Source organism: Cricetulus griseus (assembly GCF_003668045.3).
Source record: "Cricetulus griseus strain 17A/GY chromosome 1 unlocalized genomic scaffold, alternate assembly CriGri-PICRH-1.0 chr1_0, whole genome shotgun sequence".
NCBI classification, from domain to species: domain Eukaryota; kingdom Metazoa; phylum Chordata; class Mammalia; order Rodentia; family Cricetidae; genus Cricetulus; species Cricetulus griseus.
Genome location: NW_023276806.1, coordinates 144,563,288 through 144,590,720, shown reverse-complemented (window position 1 = coordinate 144,590,720; position 27,433 = coordinate 144,563,288). Strand labels below are relative to the sequence as shown.

At 42.2% G+C, this 27,433-nt stretch overlaps 2 protein-coding genes across 4 annotated transcripts in view; one reads left to right on the top strand and one right to left on the bottom strand.

Annotated features, from left to right (window-relative positions):
- Nucleotides 1-267: 267 nt before the first annotated feature.
- Csrp2 (cysteine and glycine rich protein 2) lies at nucleotides 268-19,126 on the top strand. Its single transcript, XM_027392442.2, has 6 exons — nucleotides 268-396; nucleotides 12,439-12,551; nucleotides 15,081-15,249; nucleotides 17,545-17,674; nucleotides 18,339-18,432; nucleotides 18,826-19,126. The coding sequence occupies exons 2-6, from the start codon at nucleotides 12,440-12,442 to the stop codon at nucleotides 18,900-18,902; spliced, it is 582 nt and encodes a 193-aa protein (XP_027248243.1). The 5' UTR covers nucleotides 268-396; nucleotide 12,439; the 3' UTR covers nucleotides 18,903-19,126.
- Nucleotides 19,127-21,809: 2,683 nt separating this feature from the next.
- Zdhhc17 (zinc finger DHHC-type palmitoyltransferase 17) overlaps nucleotides 21,810-27,433 on the bottom strand; it is a 54,725-nt gene continuing 49,101 nt past the window's right edge. For all 3 annotated transcript variants that reach the window (XM_027392439.2, XM_027392440.2, XM_027392441.1), the window contains 3 exons: nucleotides 26,211-26,368; nucleotides 25,485-25,579; nucleotides 21,810-24,543 (listed from right to left, as the gene is read on the bottom strand). In XM_027392439.2, coding sequence (XP_027248240.1) covers nucleotides 24,405-24,543; nucleotides 25,485-25,579; nucleotides 26,211-26,368 — 392 coding nt within the window. In that variant the 3' untranslated portion in view covers nucleotides 21,810-24,404. The remainder of the gene's footprint in view (nucleotides 24,544-25,484; nucleotides 25,580-26,210; nucleotides 26,369-27,433) is intronic.

The following is a 27,433-nucleotide window of genomic DNA, read 5'->3' as shown; positions in this document are numbered from 1 at the left end:
CACTGGGGCAGCATCTGATCTCGGTGGCTCCGAGCCGGTTCTGAGTGCTCAGGAAGCCCCGGACGCGGAGGGTAGGAACGACTGGGGATGGGAAGGAGATGGGAGAGACGCCGGTGCGCGGGAAGCCGCAGGAAGAGGCGGGATTCCGGTCTTTTGTCTCTTAGCCAAAGCTCGGAACCGCAGCGGGAGCCTAGCTCTGCACCCGGGCGGAGGCCAGCAGAGTACCCGTGGGGCGTGGCCTGTGCTGTGGGCGTGGCGAACCAGACCACGCCTCCCTCTATGAATCTTTAAAAAGCAGGCGCGCGCGCTCCCGCCGGTTTTCGGATCCGCCCGCGGCTTTCTTCTGTCCCCGGACTCGCTAGCTCCGCCCGTCGCGTGCTCCCGTCTCCCACTCGGGTGAGTCCCAGGCAGCCCGCCGCCCAGCGAGTGGTCCCTGTCATGTCCACCCCTGCTCCTGACGGTACTCCCACCCATCTTCCCACTTTTGCCCCATTGCAGGGTCGTCTAGCACACCTGCTGTCGCCCCTGTGGCCATCCCTTACCCTGGGACCTTGTGTAAATCATCCCCCGTGACCTTTAATTTCCGATCCTGTCCTCTGGGGAAGAGGCGAGCTGGGGAGTTTCTCATGGCTGCCCAACACTCTTTTTGTAGCCTCAGGCTCTCTTCCCGGGTCTCGCCTTCGGATAGGAGCGGGTTAGAAGCTCCGGTGCTCCTGTACCCCGAGTGTGTGCATAGCCAGCCTGGCTGACCTTCTCCGGAACTGTGTGGGTGCTCTGGGGGTGGTGGACGCCTCCCCAGATCCCGATCCCCAGTTCTTACCCTGCGGCGGAACGGAGCTCCTGGCCATCGCCTTTGTTCGGTGGTCTCTTGCCCACCAGGCACGGAATCTTAAATATAGGAGAAACCGTAGTGAAATTCCAGTTATCATTCCTAGCTTTCCCCGGTACTTTCTACCTTTCAGGCACAACGGGGATGCAACATTGCTAGGTTTAGAAATTCTGCAACAGGTCCTAGAAGTCACAACCTGGTTTCAGAGCTGGATTCTTGTGTAGGCATTCCTAGAGTGGAGGGGAATGATCTCAAAGCTTCTGCCCCCTTGGAAGCCAGGACGTTGAACTGAATTTGTTTACATGATTAGTCAAAAGTTTGACCTGTTTTGTTTGGACTGAAAGCCTCGTACATTTTTTTAACTTTATAAATGGTTTTTAATACAGAAAACAAAACATACTGGATGTAGCAGTTTTTTAACTTGGGCAGCGAAAACAGTTTAGCGATTGACTTTCCTAACCTGTGTTAAATCTCTACTTACATAAAAACCAAGAATCCCAAAAGGAAAACCGTAAGGTTCACTATACTTGTACCCAGATTCTTCAATCAAAAGAATCTCACAATCTCAAAACTGCAAACAATTAATGTTTGTGTTCCTATTCTCTACCATTCTCTTATAGTTGTTACTGATAGCTAATTCGATCACTTCTTCTCAAGACATTTTGTCCCCTGTATTCTTTTCATAGCCAGGTAGCTATGGAAGCATATGTATCCCATGAGTCTTTGGAACACTGTTTGTTTAGTTATCTTGAATATGGTCGGAGCACACCTCAGCACTAGTTCACTAAATAAAGAAGGAAGGAACAAATGAGGTGCAGTTGGGGAGCAACAGATATTGGTTAACACATTTTGTCCAAAGTTCTTACCATAAGTTGTTAGCCTATTCCTCCCAGTGTTTTCAAGATTTTGGCTGATGTGAAGTATGCTAAAGACCTCACTCAAAGCAGAACTGATTGGAGGACTGTCCTGGTGAAATTGCACAATTGAGGACTCGAGGGAAATTGTATCTTTATCAAAAGATAGCATAGATATTGACATACAGTAGGGGGACCACAGAAAATGAGATACTAGGTCCAGGAATAATCCTGTTGATAGTTATGGAGAGCTCAACTCTTTAGTTTTTGTTCTGCTACAAACTAGATGAATCAAATGAGATGGAGAGAGGGAGCCCTCTAAGGGAGAGGAGACATAGCCTGGGGAAGGCAGAAATGAAGTCAGTAATGTGATTCCCAAGTCAATACCTATTGGTTTGGTGCCCTTAACAAGTTAACTGTCTGGTCTCAGTTACTTCCTCTTACGAAATGGGTGTAATCACATACTTTCTGGGGGTGTGGTGCAGGAGTGAAAGTGTGTGTGTGTGTGTGTGTGTGTGTGTCTGTGTGTGTGTGATGTGTAAATCCCAGGTGCAGCCCCAGGGTTGTGTGTATGTGTGTTTTGTATTCCTCGTGCTTTTAGGCAACATTCTGTCTGCACTTTTCTGAAACTTGAAGTGAAATGGTTCTTGGTGGAAGTCTTCTGAGAGAGTGCTGGCTTCCACTTGTACAGCATCTCCCAGAACTTCCCTCCACCTGAGACCTTCAGAGATTTCCTCAAGGCTCCATCACTGCTTGGACTGGCATTTGCTTGCCAACTCTTGGGTTCTGTTGGTTGGGTGTCACCAGGCATCCTTTCTGTGCCTTCACTTCCTAAGGATCCTGTTTTTTGTCACGGGTCTTTTTACAGTCCTATGAAATATCTGGACCTCTTCTCCAAGTGCATGTTTTTTGTTTGTTTGTTTGTTTTATTTGTGTAGTACTGGGATTTGAACCCAGGGCCTTGTGAATTCTAATCAAGGACTCTGAATGGAGCTACAATCAGTCCTTTTTATTTTTCACTTTGAGACAAGGTTTTGCAAAGTTTCCAAGGCTGGACTTGAACTTTAGATTGTCCTGCCATAGTCTCCCAACTAGCTGGGATTATAGGTATGTGCCAAAGCATTTTTAAATATATAAGATACAGTGTGTGGGACTGAGTTTGCCAGTGCTTAGATTTAGAGAAATTTATTTCTTACATTAAAAAAAAAATCAAGATCCAGAGGAGTGTTTCTCATTTGAATTCCAGGGAGCAAGGCACAATTTCTAGTTGTTAAATTTTATTGTTGTAAGTCATAGAGGAACTATAGTGTAGTGTGTGTGAATTATTTGCAAAGATTAGCAGGCTTCTCGCATTTTTATGATCTTGTGCCAACAGTACTAATTGCTTTTGATTAATAGTAGAAGATCAGACAGTTTATGATACATGAAGGTGAAGGAACTTGACAGTTAACTGTAGGCTAGGTTTCCTGGTGGCTTCACAAGAGAAAAATGAAGAGAAGATTGAATCCAGTATAGCAAATACTAAGAATCTTTGTCATAGCCGTAGATGACAGTGCCACCATTTCTTTGTGGCTGGCTGTGAGCTTTGTTGGTGTTCTAAATCAAATTGGTAATTTTGTTTTCATAATTAATTCACAGTTAATATCTGTCATGTTTTCCACCCATAAGATGGGAGCATGGTAATGCCTATTTCGGTAATGCCTATTTTGTAAGGGCTAAATTAATAAACTACTTAACACAAATGAATATGCTCAATATTACAGGAGGATTTGCAATTATGTTCCTACTATGTAACAGACACTATGGTAAGGGTTTTGCATATACTGTTTAACTTCAGAAACACTTTATGATATAAATAAGCATTATTAAAATAATAGAACTAGCAGGTAAGATATAAGCAACCTTTATCATTTGCCAAGTAAGCAGGAATCTTGGCATCTAAATCTAGGTCTTACTCCATGTAAAGATCATGAAGATGTTGAATTGTGTGAATAGTGACATGTCTGGTCATATTCACAGACTGTCAATTGCTATGGCATATGTTGGGTCCAGAGAGTACCAAACTTACAGCATACCTGCATTTAATTATATAGTATGTGACTGGGCAGGTACCGTTCACATCCGTGTCAAGAAAGAACTGTACCACACTCTGGCTGAAGGCATTGTGGTAACAATAGGGATATTACTGAAAATGGAGAGGCCAGGTTTACTATGTTGAAGGGAGGTTTCTTTGGTGGTAAAATTAGACTTGGGTTAACAGAGGGGAGAAGGAGTTTTTGTTTGAAAGCCACAGTTTGAGTGTGCATTGACGTCACTGAATAGGTAAATTCTGGGTGGGCAGAACTATATTTCTGTGCATATAATATAGAGGTAGAGAACTCTTGGACACTTGAATGATCTCAACCTTTAATGTTCTTGTAAACAAAAAAACAGGGGAGCTCTAGGAATAGCTTCAAACCATGAGGCTGCATTGCTACTTTAGAGGTCAGTGACCTCAGAAGCCATGTACAGTCGAACTCGGTGCTGAAGAAAAGGTGGCCTTAGTGGAGTTACTGGTGCTTTTCCGGGCCCTTTACACAGGCTGTCTCATTAAATCTTCCTCCATTTCCAAATGACATCTCAGGACGTCACAACCTAGAGGTTAAGGATGTTGCTAGGGTCACAAAGGTGGTACCTAGCTTTCAGACCTAAGTATTTCAAATTCTAACTTCCACATTCATTGTGTTGTACCAGGAGTGTCGAAAAGAGGCCACAAGGTAATGTGTACTTCAGTTTTCGTGGCAGACACTGTTACAGCCTCTTTAGTGCCCAACCTGGGCTGAACTTAATCTTCCTCAAGGAATGCACTATCAATGGATAGGCAATATAAAACCATCTCAGTAAAATTAAAACCATGCTAAAATTTGTTTACATAGTTTACGTGTGTGTGTGTTTGTGGTGTGTGTGTATGATGTAAGCATGTTTGTATGGGTGTGTGCATGTGTGTGCACATGCAGATAGAGGCCAGCAGTCAGTGTTGGGTGTCTTCCTTGATCACTCTCTATTTTATTTATTATTTATCTTTGATAAGGTCTCTCACTTGCTTTGGTGCTCATAATTCAACTATGAATTCTACAGATCTACCTATCTTTGTTTCCACCGTGTTGAGACTGCACACACATGCTGCCATGGCCAGCTTTTGTGTCCATACTGGGGATTCAAACTCAGGGCATCCCTCATAAGCTTATGCCACAGACACTACTGAATGTGCTGTATCATCAGCCCTGTTTACGTATTTTAAAAAATCATTTTATGTATGGACGTTCTGCTTGCACGAATGTACGTGTACCACAGATGTGTCTGGTTCCCGAGGAGTCCGGAAGAAGGAGTGGAGTTACAAAAGCTTTCGAGCTGTCATTTGGGTGCTAGGAACTGAACCCAGGTCCTCTGGAAAAACAGCAAGTGCTTTTAACCACTGAATCACCTCTCCAGCCTGTGTACATATCTTTACCACCAAAGAACAAGTCCCTAAGAAACAGACACTCTCCCGTCTAATTCTTTGGTGTTTGGGGGTGTGTTTGCCCAAGGTCGACAGTGCCTTTATTGCTGTCCACTTTTATTTTTTGAGACAAGGTCTCACCAGGCATGGAGCTAACTATTTTTTTTAGCTGGACATGGCCGGCTAGAAAGCCCATGAGATCCTATATCCTTCCACCCCTAACTTTAGAATTACCTTTTTTTTTTTTTTTTTAAATAAGGAATTCTTTTTTTTTTTTTTAAGATTTTATTTATTATTATGTATACAGCATTCTGCTTCCATGTATTCTGCAACCAGAAGAGGGCGCCAGATCTCATAACGGATGGTTGTGAGCCACCATGTGGTTGCTGGGAACTGAACTCAGGACCCCTGGAAGAGCAGTCGGTGCTCTTAACCTCTGAGCCATCTCTCCAGCCCTGGAATTACCTTTTTATGTAGATGCTGGAGATCTGAACTCAGGTCCTTCTTCAAGCTTATGCAGCATACTCTTATTGAGCCATCTCTGCTGCTGTTTCGCTTCAGCTGCGGGCAAGGGAACAGAGATGGAAGGGGGAGAAGGAGAAAGAAGGGGCGAGCAGGTGGGAGGTGCTGCTTAAAAGGAAAGCTTGTACATGTGTACAGAGTCCTTATGCAGCCACGTAATGCAAAACACAAGACTTAGCCTGGCAACACAGGGCCCTTTGAGCTGTCTAAGTATCTGCCTGAATGCCAGTCTGTGCCTTGCCAGTTGTCAGGGGGCGGGGTCAGCATAATGCTAGGATACCAACAATCTCTCTAGCCCCTAACTCTTTATCTTCAGCCCCTAAACCAGTATGTAGTATATGGCTTATAATGCCTCTGCTTGGCTTGGTGCTCTGCACGAACTTGAAGTCCCATTCACGTGACACGGGTGCTCAGTGAAGTACAGCTTTAGCCCCCAGGAGGGAGTTGTTGAGTTATACTGAGATTGAATATTTAATAAAGAGCAGATAATTACACACTTAGAGGCCGCCTCTCCCCTGGAGGAATTTACATACAGAAATGAATTCAGAAGATGGATGGATGGATGGATGGATGGATGGATGGATGGATGGATGGATGGACGTCAAGAGTTTTCATAGGCAAGGGTTAGGAGGATAAAGAGAATGGATAGGCGAGTAATTAAGTTTAAACATTCCTCTGGGCCTGGTGGCGTGGGCCTGTAATCCCAACTACTTGAGAGGCTGTGTCAGGAGGATCCCAGTTCATGGCCCGCCCGAGCTAAGAGCAGGTTCACAGCTAGCTAAAAACAACTTAGTGAGATGACTTAGTGTCTGAAATTTTTAAAAAATGTGAATATTAGGCTCAGGTATGTAAGTCAGTGGTAGAGCACTGGCCTAGCGTACGCAAGGCCGGGCGGGGGGGGGGGGGTGTTCAGTTCCCAGTAACACAAAAGTTGAAGACTGGAAAGTGATGTCAAACACTGTCATTTGAGTGTCTGCCGTGCAAACGTTGTCATACTAGATTCTCAGAATTCTGTACAGAAAGTACCTCTGTCCCCCATTTTTCAGGAGGGCAACGGCAGACACCATGTTGGCTACATGGCTCCGGTTCTCACTTCACGGTTACTCAGTCTGAAGATCTGGCTTTCTTAGAAGGAGCCAGACGGAGCGAGTAGCGGGTTACCAAGACACGAAGAGACCATTCTTGGGCGCTGTTGTGTTTACTAGCTGAGAATTAGACTGAGCAGCAGCAGAAAAAAATCTTAAGACTAGGATGAGGTGAAGCCTAATTTCTGTCCAACGACAGCTTTCAAATACAAGCTTTGCCAAAGCCATTGTATTAGGATAGCACCACTAATTTATATCCTTTAATGAGCCATTCTTCCCCAAACCGGGCTCTGGATGATGCTGGTTCGTAGAAAGTTCCCCCTTTGAGAGAGGAGACAATAGCCAAGTTTCTAGGGTAACAGTGAAGTGTTTTATGTGGAAGTGTTGAAGCTGGAAGGATTTAAAAATTGGATTTATGCACAGAGCCACGCCAAAACGCTAGTGTTAGAACCGGTGATTTAAAAACTCTTAAGTGGGGGACGTGTAAAGGAACAGGTTCAGCCCTTGGGTTCTAAATACAGAGACAGCAGTATAAGAATGACTTAACCCGCCAGCCTGGTCTCCAGAGCGAGTGCCAGGATAGGCTCCAAAGCTACACAGAGAAACCCTGTCTCGAAAAACCAAAAAAAAAAAAAAAAAATGACTTAACCCTTGGGGCTGGAGAGGGGGCTCATTGGTTAAGAGCACTTGGGATTTAGTCCCCAGGACCCACAAGATGGGCCCCAAACCAGTTTTAGGAATTTGTTGCCCTCTACTGGCTTTTACAGGCATTGCATCCATGTGCTACATATATGCAGGCAAAATACCCAAATACATAAAGTAAAAATAGATCTAAAAATGAAACATTAGGAATGACTTGACCCATGTAGTAACTTTGCAGGTCTCATTGGTTACCTAGAGAAGAGCAGTTTCACACCAGGTGAGTCCGATTTTAGCCTGTAGTCAGGCTTCAAAGAGTAAGTCCCTTGGATTTGGATTGATGCTTTAGACCGAGGAGAATAAGCAGGAAAGGGAAGGCTTCACGTATGAACTGGCATGTAGACCAAGCATTTTAGTCTAGGGCAATGGGTAAATTCTAGTTCTGAAAGTTACAGTGAAAACCCAAGAACAAGACTAAAAGCAGAAAAAGCCAGTGTTTGGACTACGCTGCAAGATGTATGGAAAGAGGGATTTTATTTGTGCTCTTAACATTCTGTAAATGAGCCCATAGGACTGGGGGGGAGGCACGCAGCCCAGATTGCTCAGTGCAGATCCAGTCTGCTGTGATTAATAGCAGCTGTTGGAGAGGAGCGCGGCCAAAGGCTTGCATTTCTTAAAAATATGCACAGCGATGCCAGGAGTGACAGAAATGAAAGGTTATCATACATTCTCCTGCCAAATTCAGGTCCTGTCCATAGGGGTTCAGACCAAATGTGTGAAGTTGAGCTTCATTTCTTTAGCCAGCCAGTGCTGTAAATGGGACTGTTGTTATACTCACTCATCGTAATGTCCAGGAATGAGGGTTATGAGTGACGGAACAGCTAAGGGTTTCCTTGACTTTGTGGTGGTGTGGCTATGATGTTTGGAAGCTGCTCGGTGGGTTTTCCTACTGATGTAGGATTTTATCTTTACAGTGTCTCTGTAGTGAGAACTACCCTTCCCAGTTTATAAGACAAGCCCAGCATTGCAAAAAAGTCCAAACCAGCCTGTCTCCCTGCTCTTCCCATCACGGAATGGGTATGCATACATGACAGGGTCGCAGGAAGAACAACTGACTACAGCTGCCCGTCCGATGTCCTAAAACACAGAACAGAAATCCCACTGAGGCTTCCTGGGGATATTTTTGCCTATAGGAAAGAAAAGGTTATTCACAACTCGTAATGAAGGCCCTTAAGATGGACAGGACTTTAATGTCTAGATATGAGCCATATGAACTGGTGGCAAGGGGGGACAAGACTGACACGTGGTAGGAGTGGGAAAGCTAGGGACATAGCAAGCAGACTGCCGTAGAAGGCCTGGGTATTTCCTGAATCTAGGCTTAGTCACACTTGGCTGCAGTGGATGCACAGGGGACTTATTGGTGAGTTTAAAGTACCCTGTTACCACACAAAGAAAGGGACATACTAAAAACTAAATCTGGACTGCTTTCACTGGAGAGAAAGAACAGCATAAATGTTCAGTTGGGTTTCTTTTCTTTCTTTCTTTTTAAAATAAGTCTGAATGTTATTCAAGGACAAGTTAATCTAACCTCGGTCTTGATGGAGCTCTGTTTCCTCATTGAAATTGCTCCAGAGGTAGATAACAAAATCAAAGAAAGCTGGCTAGCAGGCTGAGACTAAGTGGTTCCAGTTTAATATGAGGGACACACCTTGATGATAGAAGTGCCTCAGTAGCCAAGATTACCTGTAAACCTGGACTTAACTCTGGTCTCCTTAGGACTCATGAGGGAACCTCCAGCAGGTGCCTCGCGCATCCATGTCATTGCAGAACACAAGTGGGTAACCTTGGAGGCAAGGGCAGTCAGCGTTGCTGGTGGTACTTCAAACTTAAGGCAACCCAGGCTGCTGGAGCTAGCTAGTATGTTGTGTCTTGGGTTTAGGTTTATAGTCAAACTTAAGTTTCAGTGAAACAATGAAGCACCTGTTTTCATGGAGGGGAATAAAAGATTGACAGAACATCAAAAGAAAGCCAGAGTGGATGGCCTCACAGCAAGCCTTTAGCAGTTGTAGACCCTTGGAATGTTTTTATTCCTGTCTGGGCAGTGTGGAGTTGTTGTTGTTGTTTTGGATTTTTTTTGCAAATCAATACCTAGGACTTAGTGGTATCACTAAGTGATAGCACTAAAACATGCTATCACTCATGTTTTTGTGTGGAGAAGTGTTGATATTGTTTATTTCAAGGAACAGGCTCTGATTTCACATGGTTTGAAAATCAAATTTAATGGCTCATAAAACTGAGGCATTCAGGAGAAGCTGGAGTACAGCCAAGTTAGGGACTCAAAGGCTAAGCCTGTCTCCCTTCCTCTGTATTGGCTCCTTAGGCTCTTCATTTACAATAGTTCATACCTCTACTCCTTATCCACCCCGTTTTAAAGCACGATTCTGGGTTTATCTTTCATGGAACTAGATTGGCAAGAGGTTTTATGTTCATACCTGCTTGAGGGTTGCCACGGTGTGAGTGGCATGTTGTAACCCAGTCCCCACTGTGACAGTGTTGGGAGGCAGGGGCCAGCAGAAAAACTGAAGACTAACTAAATGGATTAATGCCACTATAACAAGGTTCTGGGAAAGAGTTTCCTTCTCTGTCTTCTGCCATGTGAGGATAGTCTCTGTATTGAAGACACAGTCTTGGAAGCAGAGATCAGGGTCCCAGAGCAGACACCAAGCCTGCCATTGCTTTGGTCTTGAACCTTCCTGCCTTCAGAACTCTGAGAAATACATTTCTATGTTTTACAAACCATCCAGACTGAATCTGTTACAACAGCACAGAACAGGCTAAGACCAGCAGAGCCAATACCACAGAAATGAGTGCATTCAAGCTGTGTGGGGTGACGCTCTACACAGGAATCTTACTGACATGGCCTGTTTGGCTCAGCAAATGACTCTGGCATGATCTCAAACTCCTATGGGAGACACCAGACCAAACAGAGACACTGGGATGCCCAGATTGTTTCTTAGCAGACACTGCACATGTCAGTGCTTTTAAGAAAGTCCAGATGCATTCTGGTTGGCCAGAACCCATGTCTTTCTAGCTCAGCATGGAAGCCCCTTCCTTCTGCTTGGGGTTGTGGGGCTCCTCCTTTCTTACTATTGCCAAAGACATGCTGTCCCTACGTCCACATTGTACAATGCTGGATCTGTCTGCCTTGCCTCAGTCTCTTGGCTCCTTTGGTGGCCTGTTATCATATACCAGGAATAGGTTTTTCTAAAACAGAAGTCCTGACATTTTCAAGACGAGTACCCTGACTATGCACACTCACCCTGCTGGTCATCATGGTGTAGCATTCAGTCTTTGTCTTGGTCTATTTTCTTTTGCTGTAACATACCCGAAGCTGGATTACATTATAAAGGAGTTTACTTTGACTAACAGTTCTGGTGACTGTGAAGTCTAGGATTGGTTCCCACAGAGTTACATGCTGACCCATGTGTGGCAGGAAAGTAGAAGGCTATATTCATAAACGGTGTGTTCATACAGAGAAGTGCTTTCTAACAGCCTCCCATTGTTAGAATGCATCCATTCCCTCTGTATGTATAACTGGGACTCCCAGGAGCCAAATACCTACCACTAGGAACCAGCCCCTAAAGCTGCCACACAGAGTAATTAAATTCCAGAGTGAGTTTGGTAGACACTAATGACACTCAAACCATATAATCAAGTTTCTAAATGCTTGCCTGAATTTTGCCTTGAACTGGTCATTTCTAACTTATGTCAGGAAAGAGAGGTGTTTCTCCCATGCTCGGGATTACAGTCTAGGGCAGTACTACTAGAAGAGGGACAGGGTATTCACTGAAATGATTAGTTGTATAAATATTTAATAAAGGTCTCACTGGGAAACTGTATAGAGATCTGGACCCACCTTAATGGTTGTATGGGAATCCATCCTCTTTCATTGTTAAAGATTGAAGCTTCTCCCTCCCTGCCTTGCTCATCAGGACTTCCCTGTATTCTAATTAGGAGTATGTTTATAAGGAAATGTTGGCTTTTAGAACCAGCCATATCCTAGAGAGGCAAGAGACACACCCAGAAACTTAGCAGGCAAAGGGCTCCAAATACCCCTCACTGAAGGGAAGGCCAAAAGAGGTGTTGGGAAAAGGGATTATTTCACTGCACTAGTCAGGGGACCATGGATACAAGGTCCCTTCTTGGCAGGCTGACTGAGAATGCTGGCATTCCAGCCATTAGAGCTGTCCCAGGAGGCCACTTTATTAAGGGGGATTAGAGAATGTTGTCCCTAAATCATACACAGTCTGGGATTAACCTTGTATTTCCCATCACATCAGACCATGTTCATAGATTGTCCCCACATACTTTCACAGTCACTGCTGAGGGGGGGACTTGGTAGCATTTCCTGAACCTGCCAGAGAGGGAGAACCAACTGTTGGCCGGATTAGAGGACTTGGAGGTTAGTGAAGCGCACAGGAACTTATTTGGCAGCCATCTGGGCAGTTTGTTGTGGTGACCGCAGGCCTGGGTGCTTGCAGTTGTACTAGCCACAGACCCAGGTGATGCGAGCTGTAATTGGATGAACACTAGCAGGCACATATAAACATGCTCATAGTTTATGTACATTAAATGTTAAGAATGTAATGTCTTTACACTGAATTAAACGTGTGTGAAGCAAATGACTCTACTTAAGTGTAAGATTTCCAGCTGAGTTTTTAAAGGGTTCATTAAGAAGTGGGTGTGGGAGGGGCAGTGCCTGCCTCTCCTCCCCGGGTTAATAATTCCTGTGGATTCTAGCGTTCTACTTTCGTGACCTGACTCTTCCACTGAATGCAAGTCCTTTGTCTCCTACAAAAGAGAGGCTGCCCGAGCCAGTTTCCTAATGAGAGCTATAATTTGGAAGACATGGGGGGCTATGCTGGAGGGACGCGGACCTTTGAAATACGTGGTGCATGAAGAAGCAGGATCTGCTGGTAGGGAACTTGGAAGACAAACATAGGGCATCCTAACGCATCCTTTGTTCCGCAGAATGCCTGTCTGGGGCGGTGGAAATAAGTGCGGGGCCTGTGCGAGGACTGTGTACCACGCCGAGGAGGTGCAGTGTGATGGGCGGAGCTTCCACCGCTGCTGCTTTCTGTGCAGTGAGTATGGCCCCCTCCACCTTTAGAGAAACTGTACAAAAAGCTCCAGTAGACTTCTTGAAGAAAAATAACGCTAGCTAATAGTAGAGTGGTTTCTATTATCTTTGGTCTTAAGAGTGCCCCGCCTTCCATTCTGGCTATTTGGCCTTTGCACGTGTTACCTGTGTTTGGTGGCTTCTGGGCAGCCTGGCACCTACCAAAGTTTCTGGCACACCCTGTGTGTTTGGCTTGGTTTTGATAAGTAAGTTGATCTTTGCCAGTTTCTTTTTCTGGTTGGGTTCCTTTCTGACATATTCTTAGCATACCGTGGGCTGAGGTCCAGACTCTACCAGCTTAGTTTCTACCTGTCGGTGTTAGGTTACTTGTAGTTATTGGTATTCTTTTTTTATTTTTATTTTTTTGGGGGGCAGGATTTCTCTGTGTAGCTTTGGAGGCTGTTCTGGAACTTGCTCTGTAAACCAGGCTGACCTCAAACTCACAGAAATCCACCTGCCTCTGCCTCCCGAGTTCTGGGATTAAAGGTGTGCGCCAGCACCACCCAGGCGTTATTGATATTCCTATTTTAGGAGAGTATAGGACACCAAGAGTCCCTATAGGCATCATGGGAATTATTGTTTATTAGGTGTGTGGTAGGAAGTATGACACAAAACAACATACATCTGTGTGTTCTGAAGAGTAAACACACCATAATAAGAGAAACAAGAAGAGAGAAACCCTTCACAAGACACGGAAGTCTGAAGTTTCAGAGCGGTAGCCGCATGACTTGAGAAGGCCCCCTCATTAGTCACCATGAGTCAAATGATGGAACTTTCCTTAATGAAGAATCCAAGCATGTGGAGATCTGCTTATTCATAGCGCTATACAGTGACAAGTGCTGTGTTTTAAACATAGCTTAAACATATGCTTAAAAAGGCCAGTTTTAAGCATAGACTTACTGAGTCAGGTGTGGTAGGTAGCACAGACCTTTAAACCCAGCACTCAGGAAGCAGAGACAGGCAGATCTCTGAATCTGAGGCCAGCCTGGTCTACATATCAAGTTCCAAGGCAGCCAGGTGACATGAATAAACATTGAGACTCTGTCTCTAAAAACAGCTTACATGAACTGAGAATTAAACTTTAAGAAAAAGACTTTCAAATGTGGCTTGTCCCCTTTCCATAGACACCAACATTCAAGTTGTTTGGACTTCATACATACAGTATGCCTACTTCAGAACTAACAAAAAGCTGTGCTTACAAAAAGTAAAATGATTACACATGTGTGTTTTTTTATGACTTCATAATGGCTGATCGTCAGATTTGGTTGCACTGTTTCTTTTCCAAGGCCATAGCTTTTTTCTTTGTGATCCCCCCCCCCCCCCCCGAGACAGGGTTTCTCTGTGTAGCTTTGGAGCCTATCCTGGCACTCTGGAGACCAGGCTGGCCTCGAACTCACAGAGATCCACCTCCCTAGTGCTGGGATTAAAGGCGTGAGCCACCAAGCCTGGCCCGTGATTTTTTTTTTTTTTTTTAAAGGAATCCATATTTCAACAGGCATGTAACTAAGCTAAATGTTGGAAATGTGAAATGTAGATATTTTAGAAACTTCTCATTTTTTTCTGGGTTGAGTCCTGATGGTTGTACCGAGAAAAAAAAAAAAAAATTCTCTGAAGACCAGTCTGGCCTCAAGCTCAGAGATCCTCCTGTCTCTGCCTCTATCAGTGAGCGATATCCTCAGCCCTAATATACATGTTTTTGTGAATAGGTTTTGTATGGACTTATGCTGTATTAAGGCATATTTACCCTTAAGGGCTGGAGGTTCATATCTTTTAAGCAATTGCATTTTAACCTGGAGCCTGAAGTTGAAGTCCACAGTAGCTGCCATTTATTCTTCTAGAGAAAACTTTAGTCTAAGATATTAGAAGCTATGGCAATGCAGCCAGCCAGCTGTTCTTTTGTCCACCACGCCCCCCCTTTTGTAAAGGGGCAAAATTCCTCTCCATCCCACTAAGCTTTGGTTTCCAGCTGCCTGACTGTGCCCACCAGTGAGTTCCTTCACAAGGTTTTGGTTTGTTTTTTTGTTTTTTTTTCCATTTTTCTTCTCAAGCTGATTTGAAGTTTTAGAAAGTGAACTAATGTCTGCAGAAAGCGTGATGACATTTGGCAGTTTTATCCAGTGGGGTACATAGAAATGCTTGTGGTAAGAAAGCCATCAGGAAAGAATGCATTCTCCTCCAGACAGGGAAAACAAATGCTGGCTTCAGATCCCTGGACAGACCCGCTCATCACCGCTGGGGAAGCTGGAAGAATGATTTTTTTTTTTTTCATTCTAGACTAGAGATAAAAACTAGCATTTTGGATTAAAACTTTTTATCTGGAATGTGCTTCTAGGTGGAGGGGGGGCAGCAGAGGCCATTCCTTGGCCGTCACCACTCTTTTTGTTCTTTATCAGGTTGTAAGGTAAATATTTGGCGTGACAAGGCAGGAATAATGAGTGTTAGAGGTCGAAAGGAAGGGCTGAACAATGTTTAAAGGCTAACTTTGCCCGCTTAGTGGTTTGCAGGAAAAATTTAGACAGCACGACAGTGGCAATTCATGATGACGAGATCTACTGCAAATCCTGCTACGGAAAGAAGTATGGACCAAAAGGCTATGGTTACGGTCAGGGTGCTGGCACGCTCAACATGGACCGTGGTGAGAGGCTGGGCATCAAACCAGAGAGGTGAGAGAATGCTTGTTACTGTCTTAAAAGTGGGTTGGACAATTGCTGTTGCTCGGGTGACAGGAGCCTGGGAATTTCTACATGGTTAGCTTAAACTAAGCAAGCCAGATGTAATATAACCTCTACTAAATGCTAATGTAAACTCTATGACATTCTTTAATGTCAAAATATTGACATTTTTTACTTAAAGTCTTAGAAATTATTGCAGGGACTTATTGCAGGGACTGCTAGCCCTGCTTTTATCAGGAAAACATAGGTCTCAAAGAAAGTGACTTAAATTAACATTCCATAGCACTTTGGAGATCAAATATGAAATCAGTGTCCGAATCATGAGACAGTTCTTGTATACAATTGAGCAGTTCATGGAAAGTCCTTAGTCACCCTTTCCTCAGGAAGTTACTGTCCTTTCACTTAAAAAATGAAACAATTTCCTGTTTCTGATTATTCGAGGGACAAATGTGACCAAAGTACCAGAGTGGTAATCTGCTCAAGTTACTCAGTGCTTCATGTCCTGTTAAATAATTTCATTTGGAACTTCCACTCCCTGTTTCCTTCCTTCTTTCCTTTCCCATATTTTGAAGTAGGGTCTCCCTGTATGGTCCAGGAACTGCCACTATAGCCCTTGTGGACACTGTTAAAATGTACTGTACATTGTACACTCGCCTTTTAAGCGCATTCCTGATTCTAAAGGTTTAATTTCAAAATTATTGTTTTCAAAATACATGATACCTCTAAACCTTCCCTTCAATGAAAACTAAATTCATCCATGACCTCCAAAGTCAGTGTTTGTAGCCATAACTGGAAAACTGCAATGGCAAGGGAAGTTGCTCTTTTTGCTGCTTCTCTGTCTTTTCCAGCAGTAAGCAAGCTGTGTGCATGTCCTATGTCCCGCTGTACCCTTCCCTGCCTGGTCCTTCTTGGCGGGGCCTGTGGACCAGGTTTAAGGACTTCCTTTTCCCAGAAGCCTTTCTTAAAGATTTAATACACAGATTAAAGAGATTCACAAGGGCAGTGAGTGTTTTCAGTTTGGGCTTCCACCAATAAGTTATTTAGCATCGGACCCCCCCTTTTTTTAATCTGTAATATGAAGTATCCATACCCTGTGAAGTGGTTAAAAGGCCAGAGTGAGGTGATATGTGGAAAGGTCTTAATGACATATTTGGAATTCTTTTCTTGGGACTCTATCAAGTGTTAGATGCCATTTTTAGCAAGTTTTTAAACGATCGCTTAAATTGTATCAGTAGGTTTTGGAAATGTCTTGAATATACACCTTAGGGAAAAGTGAAGAAACATACTGTGAATTCACACTTTGACTCAGACCCCCCCCCCCACACACACACACTCATACAGACATTCAAAGACTGCTACATATTCAACAATTCGTGTAGAAAACTCTCAAATACAGAATGAAGAGGGATGAAGAGGCAGGTGAAGTTTTTGAAAAATTAATGAAAAAGTCAGCATTTCTATATTAAGACTGTATCAGACTTATGATTGTGCTTTAACAATGTATTGCACAGCCCAGAGCTGTCCTACAGTATACCTGTCAACTTAACTTCAGGGTCTAAGATGTCCCTGTAGGCAAGAGGATGTCTTGTATATTCTAGTGTGCCTGCTTATGAATGGGGGGAGATAATCCTGCTAAATATGATTTACCCTCATAACCTGTAAATAGTGACAAAAATACCATCCTGCCATAACAAAATGTAAACAGAAAATGTAAAAAGCAAAACAGAGCAGAGTAACAGGGAAATTTCTAGAAGTATTTCCCATGAAGAAAATAGTTAACTCACACTTCACCGGCCAAAGATCTATTGAGCAAATAATCTGTAAAATATGACTTATGACTTCCTTTCCTATATGAACAACTTAAGCCAGCCAATGTATCTGCAGGTATTTTTAATTCCAGAATTGTTTAGCGCTGACTTTGCCATTTCCTGAGAAACACAAAGCTAGCCATGATCAAGTTGCATTGATGGCTGTGGAGAAGAAAGAACTGCTTAGACAGAGGGCAGCGCTAGGGACTTCGTAAATTCTGTTCACATCCAGGAAAAAGATACTTAAGTCAGGGCAGGGGTGGGAGTGGGAGTGGGGGTGGGGGTGGGGGTTGGGCTTGCCTTTTTCTAATTCTGATGAAGCCAGACACAGGTTAAGTGAGCACCTGGGCTATTCCTTTGTTCTGCCTGAGCGGCAGGCACTCTGCAGACTTCTGACACTGCCAAGGGGGGGATAGTGCAGTTAGCTTACAAGTACTTTGGGGGAAATAAAGCCTCATTCTTTTTCCCTTTCCTCAAGTGCTCAGCCTCACAGGCCTACAACAAATCCGAACACTTCGAAATTTGCCCAGAAATATGGAGGTGCTGAGAAGTGTTCCAGGTGTGGGGATTCTGTCTATGCTGCGGAGAAGATAATCGGAGCTGGAAAGGTAAGTTCCTAATGAGTAACCGTAAGCCTCACCCCGCCCCACCCCTACCCTGCCCCACCCCATCCTGCCCCTACCCCATATCTCACTCCACCCCTACCCTACCCTGCGCCCACCCCACCCCACCCCACCCCCCACGAACCCATTTTCATTTCCCACTTCAGCAAAGTGTTCTGATTTGGGATAACACTTTTCCAATTGGATTTCTATGGAATCACTAATTTATAGAAGTGATAGCCATGCTTAACCACCATGTTTAAAGGAACCCTTTTCACCAGGCAAGTTCTCTAAAAAGGCCGAACTGCGACCAACCTGCTTTGTACAGGGTCTGCAGTGTAATCGGGGCCAGAACAGCCGATGATCATTAGATACCTGGACTTGGAAAAATTGCCTTAATTCCTCTGAGCTGATATATTTTCAGCCAGGAAGGTGGTAACTTCAAAGGAGCAGACTGGGTTTGCAGCAAGGCTAGAGCCTGCTCACAGGCAAACAGCTATTTGTGGGTGCCTAGGGTATGGCCAGGGAGGAGGGCCAGGTCTGGCTTTCTAGCTGATCCAAACCATAGCATGAAGAACTTGCTTGTGGGTTGACTTCCCCAGCCACTTTGCATTAGTCAGAACAAAGGAAACTGGCCTCTCGAATGTCCTAACACATTTGTCTCTTCTAGCCCTGGCACAAAAACTGCTTCCGATGTGCCAAGTGTGGGAAGAGTCTTGAATCTACAACTCTGACTGAGAAAGAAGGTGAAATCTATTGTAAAGGTAAAATTCATTTGTTTTGGCTATTTGTGGCATCTGATAGTGTCACTACTTGACAATTAGACACAGAGCTGTGTATGACAGTGATTACATCCTCTATTCCTATGTGTAACTCCCACAGGGCTGGGAATTGGGCTGGGCAGTAAAGTGCTCATGTAGTACATTCACAAGGCAAACCCTGTCCTCAGCACCACTTCCCACAGTCTTTTGACTTCCCCTTTAAGCAAAGCCTATAAGCATACGAAGACTGGACTCAGTCCACTTAGCTGGACTCAGAACACTTTGTATCTTAAACTGACCTCTGGCAGAGTCTACAGTCTGGTTTTAAATGTATGGGCATTGGTAGGAAGCGGTGGGAGTTAATGGACTCTGGCTAATTCTCCCTCCTCTTTGTAGGGTGCTACGCAAAGAACTTTGGGCCCAAGGGATTTGGCTATGGTCAAGGAGCAGGGGCCCTTGTTCATGCTCAGTGATGGTGTAAACCCAGAATGAAGCAACGCACACAGAATCGTCACTACCAAAACACAGATGACCTTACAGCACTCACTACTGTGAAACTTCACCAGCATTCGCCACTGTGTGTCACACCTCTACTGCGCATGTGGGCTGGATAAGACAACACTGTGCTCACTCACTTTTCACTAGCATTTAAGAGCATTTCTTTTACATTGGGAATAAAGTTTTGGCTTGATTTGGGTACTGTCTCTTAGCTAACCTTTTCAGGAACTGTTGTGATTTGGGTAGTGTAGCTTAGTTAACCTTTGGATGAGCTGTTGTGATTCTAGGTAGTGGGAAATCATTTGGTTCCTTCCTCCAGTGAAGAGCACCCTCCGGATAAAAAAACGTGTTAAAATGACAGTCAGTTAGTTCCTTTACACACTAGGCTAACATTTGCACTGTGGGAGTTGAGGAAGACTTTAAAAAAATAATTTTTATTTCTGAGAGTTTCATACATCTATACAGCAAAATGGGACCACTCCTAATGCCATGGCTTTTGTTTTGAGGTACCCTCAAAACATCATCCCTTGAGGAGCTATTGACCAGGAGTAGCTGCTTGGGGTGGGTGTGGGCTATCATTCTCTTTTGAAGGTGTGGCCACTAGCAGGTTCCCATGCTCACACCCCATACATACGGGCAGATCTTTTTATCTGTCAGGATTTCCCAACTCATGTTTGCCAGGCATCTCCATCTCAGCTCCTCAGAGCTGGCAGTCAGCACTGCAGCTCCCCTTCCCTCTTGCCCTGTTAGAGTCTGCTGGTGGTTACCCTTCTAGGTTGGGACAGTTCCCCAAAATGGAGATGGAAACTGTCTGCATCAGTATCACCAGTATATTCGCCGAGGACTAGGGAGATGGCTCAGTGAGTGCACAAGCGTAAGTATGTTTGGGTCCTCAACATCCAGATAGACGCTATTGTGGTGGTATATATCTTTAACACTGGGGCCTGGGGGGAGGGGGTCCTTGGAGCTCACTGACCAGCTGAATTAATGAGCTCCAGGTTCAGAGACCCTGACTCAAAAATAAGGTGATCAAGCCAAACCCCTGACATCAACCTCTGGCCTCCACACACAGAGAGGGAGAAAAAATTCCACTGCCTTAGGACAAAGCTGCCCGCATGGGGTAGCAAGGTCTCCATCCATTCCCCACAGGCAGGACTATAATAAGTAAAGCATGGCTGGTGCTTCAGCTAGTGCACTTGACACAGAGAGAAGGCTACTGCCAAACTGAGCAATGCTGTAGCCTTGCCTAACAAATTTTAAAATCAACACCAAAAAAGATAAGCTTCTCCAAGTAACTTAATTCCATAGCAAAGCTCAAAATGTCTATAATACGAAAATCCAGCAGTAATAAAAGAAATTACTAGGCATGAAAAGAAGGGGGAACACCATTAAAACATGCCGTCTGTAGTGAGGACAGAAAGAACCAAAAGTCAACCAAACCAGCAAGGATGTGAGGGAAAAACACAGGTGAGGAGGCTATGGAAGTACCTGTATATTTTCAGAGTAGAGAAAAGCGCAACTAAACTTCTAAATCAAGATGTGACAGTAAGAGAACTACAAAGTACAAGATGAAAATATTGATTAAAGGTAATGGGAGATTAAGCCCTGCAGGAAAAGTTATCAGATGGCAATAGAAACTACAAAAACAGAAAAGGGCATTTCAACAGTGGAAGTTCAGGACCTATAAACAGGACTTGCTACCCTAAGTGAGTAGCAGGCACTGCCGAACTGAAACTTCTTGAGAAGGGAAAAGAGAAAAATATTTAAAGAATGACTGAAAACTTTCCAAATTTGATAAAACTGTAAACTGACAGGACCCAGCACCCGTGGATTTAGTAAAACTATAAATCTATATCTAAGCCACAATAAAAGTACTAAAATGTCATCTATTAAAACTTCATCAACAAAGGTGTGGTGATACATATTTAAAATCCCTGTCTTGGGAAGCGGAAGTGGGTGGATTCCAAGTTCATGGCCAGTCTGGGCAACAAAGCAAAAGCTCTTCAATTCTAGTAATGTGAAATGACAAATATAAACACTACTGAGTAAAGTCTACTCAGTGAAACAAATGCCCAATTCAGAGGCCAGAGCTTTATAAGGCCAGTTCTGGCTTCTTTGAGTTCACGACGGAGACCAACACCGGGTGTTCTACTTGCAACTACAGATTTTCTATTTTAAAGTCACAGATATATTTAACAAACATGTAAGCACTTTGTGAAGCTAAGGGCGATTTTCTAACAAGCCCTGTCCTGGGATGTACCTTTCTCAGATAACTATAAACTAAACCAGATACCCACATCATGGAAAAGGACACAAACAAGTGACTAAAGAAGGAGAGTGCATGGCATGAAAGTGGAGTGCAAATCATTTGTCACTCTAGATAGCACTGGAGCACTTCTGTTTCATATTATTAAGTAATAAAGAGTCAGTCCAACCTGAAACCACTCCTCATTTACCACCAGCCTCTGAAATGAGACTCATCATAATTTTGCCTTTTAAATTTGCAAAGAGGCTTTCTTTGCCATGCCTAGTATCTGAAGTGGCCAGGATCAAAGTTTTGTAGGTATAATTTTACAATATTTTATTATAGACCTTTAGACATAATTATTCAAAATCCAGATTCATAACTTCCTGAGGTCCTCAGTAACTCCACAGAACCCAAGATAGACTAAGAAACAAACGTATCTTTTTACTGACAAAGAATCAATCTCTCTGTCTCTCTCATACACACACACACACAGAAATTTTAGAATACCACCAGTTTTACTCACTTATGCAAATCCCTTTGAAATCCTGTAGCACCTGACTCCAGACTGATCAAGACAGAAATACCATCTGTTCACATCAAAGTTTTCTTTAAAGTGAATTGAGCAAACACCATATTTAAGTCAATATTTATTTTGATTAATATTTTACAAAATTCTGACAGGTTTAATTTATGTAAGGAGGACTAATTTATTAAACACTTTACAAGTTTTTCTTTCCACAGAGTAACACAGTAAGTAGCAAAATAATACTTGGCACAGTTATAAATAAAGGAAATATAAAATAAAAATATCCATAGCTTAAGTAGGATGCGTTTTTAAGCCTAGTATTTAAAATAAACTCCTACAAACAACAAAAGGATGAGAAAACTCCGAAGAATTCCCATTCAGAGCTGAGAATCCAGTTGAGCAGTAAGAAGTGCCCTCAGAGGGCTGCCTCACACAGGCTGAGAGCTGGGTTAAACTGCTCCACACAAACCTACAAAGAAACGACAGATGCTGCCAGACCATCCGACAGCTCTGTTACAGATGATGGAGACTATGAAATGGTTAGAACTAAAAGCATCTCCTTGCAAATACTTGCCATGTAACTACACATCTACAGGGTTGTCTGCTTCACTGAGCAGCATCTTTCACACAGAAAGAATATTGTACCACGAAGAAAGGACATGGTAACAACATTCTTATTCAAACAGAGAACCACCATAGTCTTTAACGGTTGGTAAAAATGTATCTGATAAAAATTGCAACTGAGTCTTCGTGTGAAGTGACTCGAAATACAAAATTAAAACAAATCCTAGTTTTATAAATAACTTTTGAATTTAAAAATTACCTAAAATTTCCCCCCATTATTAGCCAAAACTAGCAGAGACATTTGTACAGTTGACCATTTTTTTTTACATTCTATGACAAAATGGTACAATGCTATTACCACCCCACACCCATCTTTTCCCTTTTCAAAAATAAAGTACATATGCCAATTCTAATATTTAAAACCCTCAAATACAATAAGGGTCATTTGGAGGGGGTGACTTATGGTCAAAGAAATTACTATAAAATGGTAGTACCTGGAAATACTGAACATCAACTATATACACCTTCACTGCTCCTCTTCCTAAGGCAAGGGGCGGGTATACCACTAGATTGCTTTAATACCTGTAACCAGCATTTACAGGGAATACTAATTTTACCTAGCACTGGACATGCAGTGTAACTTGCAGGGTATAGTGCCTATTAACAGCAATATTGAACACCACTAGAAGCTCATTAATCTCTCCCTTTTCTTTTTGGTTGGGCAAAATGAAATGAGCAGCTTTAAAAACACTAATACACATAGACACAGAGAAAACTATTTGATAAATTATTTATATACACATACACATTCTTTACACTGGTCTAGGATCTGTCTCAGTCTGCCCCTCCCCCATCCCCTCCCACAGGGTGCTCGAACCACAGTTTGCTACAGCATTTAAGAGGACTAAACCAAGTCTCACTGTAAACAGTATCATGGAAGCAGTGACGTCATTCATGAGGGTATGGAAATGCTGCAACAGGACTTGATCAGTGCATCACATTGAACAGTAGACTCTGAGACTTTCAGAAAGTATTACCAACTTCAAAACACATTCAACATTGGAAAAATTATAACAACCCTGGGGTTTAAATTCTACTTTCTGATAGGTCATTAAAAAAAATAATATTCCATTAGCTTTTCATGTATTCACATGTGCTATATACAGAGATCATGCTCCATCTTTAGCTTAAACTCCATTATTTTGCCTACAATTTATTTTTCAGCTCAGAATTTAAAAAGAAGCATATCCACTTATCTCTATTAATAAGAATTTTGCATTAGCTTATTTGTTTTGCCTCTTGTTGAAAATCCACCTCAACTCTTAAAAAGAAAATTGGGCTGTTTTGCACATGAAATTAAATCCTAATTTATGCTTCACTGGACAGTATCTGCTAGTATACATTCTATGCAGTATAACATGCACTTAGTAGGGCTTTAAATTTCAACAAAATATTATGACTTAGTATACTCATGCAAGTGCTTTATTATCAGACCAGGAGACCTCAGAGCAAGGTTATTAGAAATTATTTCACTGACCTAGAAGTAAACCAGCATTGCAACAGCTGGTGGCAACAGAACAGCGAGCACATCTCCGTGAACATTATTTCCCTGTGCCTTTGAGAACAAAGTAAAGTAGATCTCTAATAAAACCACATGATTTTCATCACAGTATTTACATGTACATCTAAAAATGTACATAATACTAGTCATCAATTTAAGACAATTCTCCTGAAATTAGATGCAATACTCTTAAGTACTGCACAATACAATTTAGCCGTATAACATAAATTTAATTTTAGTTATAACATTTATCCTTGGTATACCATCTCTAGTAACAGAATAAGTTCATGTTTTCATGACAAATGTTATGAGAACAAAACCAAAAAGTTGAGTATGTTATGAATTCCTACATTAAGAACCATGAAAATTCTTTTTATGATCTTTATTCTTCCTAGAAGTGGCAGTGTCCATGTTTGCTTTTATTAATAAAAGTACTGAAAAAAAGACTGTAAAATTCACTGTTAGCCCTACATATAGCATGCTATTTGTTCCAAGGATGTGGATTCGAGAGAGAGACACGGACAGACACAATCTTCAGGCACCACTCAGCAATATTGTTTCATAGGATAAAGACGCTGTTACACAAGCTGGTACCCAGATCCTGATATTTGGTCATATTCTATAGTATACTGCCTTGTCCAGTCCACGATAACAGGACGAAAGAGGCCACAGCATCGAAATTCAAAGAAGTCTATAATATTCCTTACACATCCATGGCTAAAATCAGACCCCAAAAGAAAGGAGAATTCAGTTAGTATGAATGACTTGAAATAACTTTTCATGTTAACATTTTTTTCTAAGCTTAAAAATTCAGATTGCCTTCAAGAAAAAAAAAATTTATCACTGCAAGACACACTTTCATGCTTCTCCACAGCTCCATGAGCATTCATCTACTAATTAAAACACTACACAATTAAACATACCAACTACTTTACTCCAATGCCATATACACAATTTGCTTCTAACACACACCAGCAAAAACAACAACAAAAAACACACTTCCTTGATTACTTGCTCTTTGCCAATAAATCAAACTATGTCCAAAATACAGAAAAGAAGTAAAAGAAAAATAATTATACACATATGAATTTGACAATGGACTTTAATGAAAGTAACAATGTATAAAGAATGTTAGGGCAAACTCAGAGACTTTAAGTCTTCAGTAACACTTGGAAAAGAAGTCCATTTACACCTCCTATGTAATAACTGTATCTCTAGTAAGAGTCTTCATTTTTATGAAGAGTTGGTTTCCCTTCCAGAAGAACACAGTAACTAATCATAGTACAGAACCTTGAGGATCAGTAATAGCATACACAAAATTCATATTTAAATATTTCCCAAAATTAGGGCACTACTACTTCTAAGCATCAGAGCAGAGATTAAAGTTTTACAGTATATATTAAGAGCATGAATATATATATACTCAGTTAATGTGACAGATTCTACATATGGTGTTATGACTAATGCCACTTCATCAAAACCCTGCAATTCAGTAATAGTTAAATCTAGCCTAAGCATGGCTAAAAGAAACATCCCTACTTCAGCTGTTCTTCTATAGAGAACACTATACTTACAGAAAACATTTCCCTTTGATGTAGTTTGTTTTCTAACGAAACATGCAACAAAGGAACATAGTGTATTTATAAATACATACATACTTGAATGGGCTTTCAATAGATGTTGTTGTGACTTTAAAGTGCTTGTATCTCCTGGCATTCATTCTTTCATTTGTAGTAATTCCTAAACATGTTATCTGAGATGAAAAAGCAGCCCATTATCCTTTCTGAATATTTAATATAAACAAAATTCAAGAGGATTAGCATAGAATAAAAAAAAAAGATACAATATGCCTTTGGTTTTCTGTAGGAGAGCATCAAGCTAGTTCACAAAGCATCACTGCAATTGTGACCACTGCACATACACCAACAGACACTATGAGCACAAGACAGCCTCCCCCAACAGATTCTTTTAAAATGAATGCCACAGGCCTATAATCCTAATCCTAGCATTCATAACAAAGGGGCAGGAAGATGCCAAATCCAGAGTCAACCTGGTCTACAAAGTGATACTGTTCCCAAAAGCCCAAAGAGAAAGAAAAGACATGAATAAATACTAGTATTTGCACATAATAAAACAGTATTAAAGTGAAAAGAAAATGAATACTATCACAATGTAAGCTCACACATGTCCAACTACAACTATCTTCATCAGGAATAAAAATTTCTGCTAAAAGCAGAGTATGAGGGAGGAAAGGAGGCAGAAAAGCAAGGAAAAAAAAAAAAAAAAAAAAAAAAAAATTGATCCTTAACAAGCCAGAGTGTCTAGAAAGAGAAGTTTCATAAGTTTCATAGTTAACATATCAAGGAAAAAGCACTTGTACATACCTGGTACATCTGACACATGAGTAACACAGCCACCCACATGAAGTGAAATACACTGTTCAGAAACATCCAGAACATCCACGGGGAGCATGTGGCAATCTGAGTTATGTATGTCCAAAATCCATCCTTGGTGTAAGTGGTCTCACAATGAAGTCCCCAGTCTAAACTCAGAAGACAGGTGACACAGTTACTCTTCTGTTCACCTCAGGGTTATGGTGACACCACTAAGGGATGGGATCTAACCGCCTAGATTTAATTCATGACACAGAACAGTAAATATTTTATAATCTTAATTCCATAACACATCAATAAAAAACCTACCAGGGCAAACACTAGGAGAACAGCTGCCAAACTTAAAGGGAAATTACTAGGAGAACAGCTGCCAAACTTAAAGGGAAATTATTAGGAGAACAGCTGCCAAACTTAAAGGGAAATTCCTGTCTGCTACGAATAAACAGAGTACTAGACAGCTATGGTGTGTTCTCAGCCCTGTAGGGAGCATTGTCTTTTTTTTTTTTTTTTTTTTTTTTTTTTTTAAAGATTTATTTATTATGAATACAGTGTTCTGCCTGCATGTATCCATGCAGGCCAGAAGGGGGCACCAGATCTCATTACAGATGGTTATGAGCCACCATGTGGTTGCTGGGAATTGAACTCAGGACTTCTGGAAGAGCAAGCAGTGCTCCTAACCTCTGAGCCATCTCTCCAGCCCCGGGAGCATTGTCTTTAAACAAGATACATGAGCAGTTTTTGGTGTGTGGGGGTGCACATGAATCACAACAGACACCTCAGAAGGTGGGGTTTTCCTAACACAGAATCTGCCATAAAGAATTACTAATAGAAATAATGACTTGTGGGGCCAGAGAGATGGCTTGGCGGTTAAGAACACTGACTGTTCTTCCAGAGGTTCTGAGTTCAATTGCCGGAACCACATGGTGGCTCACAACCACCTTGAATGAGATATGGTGCCCTCTGCTGGCCTGCAGGCAGAAGACTGTACACATAATAAGTAAAATCTTAAAAAAAAAAAAAAAAAAAAGAAGAAATAATGACTCGTTGGAGGAAAGTGTCTCTGTTGGGTATATTGACCTGGAAATTAAGTGAAATTGGACCAAATCTTTTTCTTCATCTCTATTTGGGGATTTTATTTATTACTATCCTTTTCTTTATTGCTATTTCTGCAGGTAGCAGAACTAACAGTCTCAGATCCAGTTTCAAACCAGGAC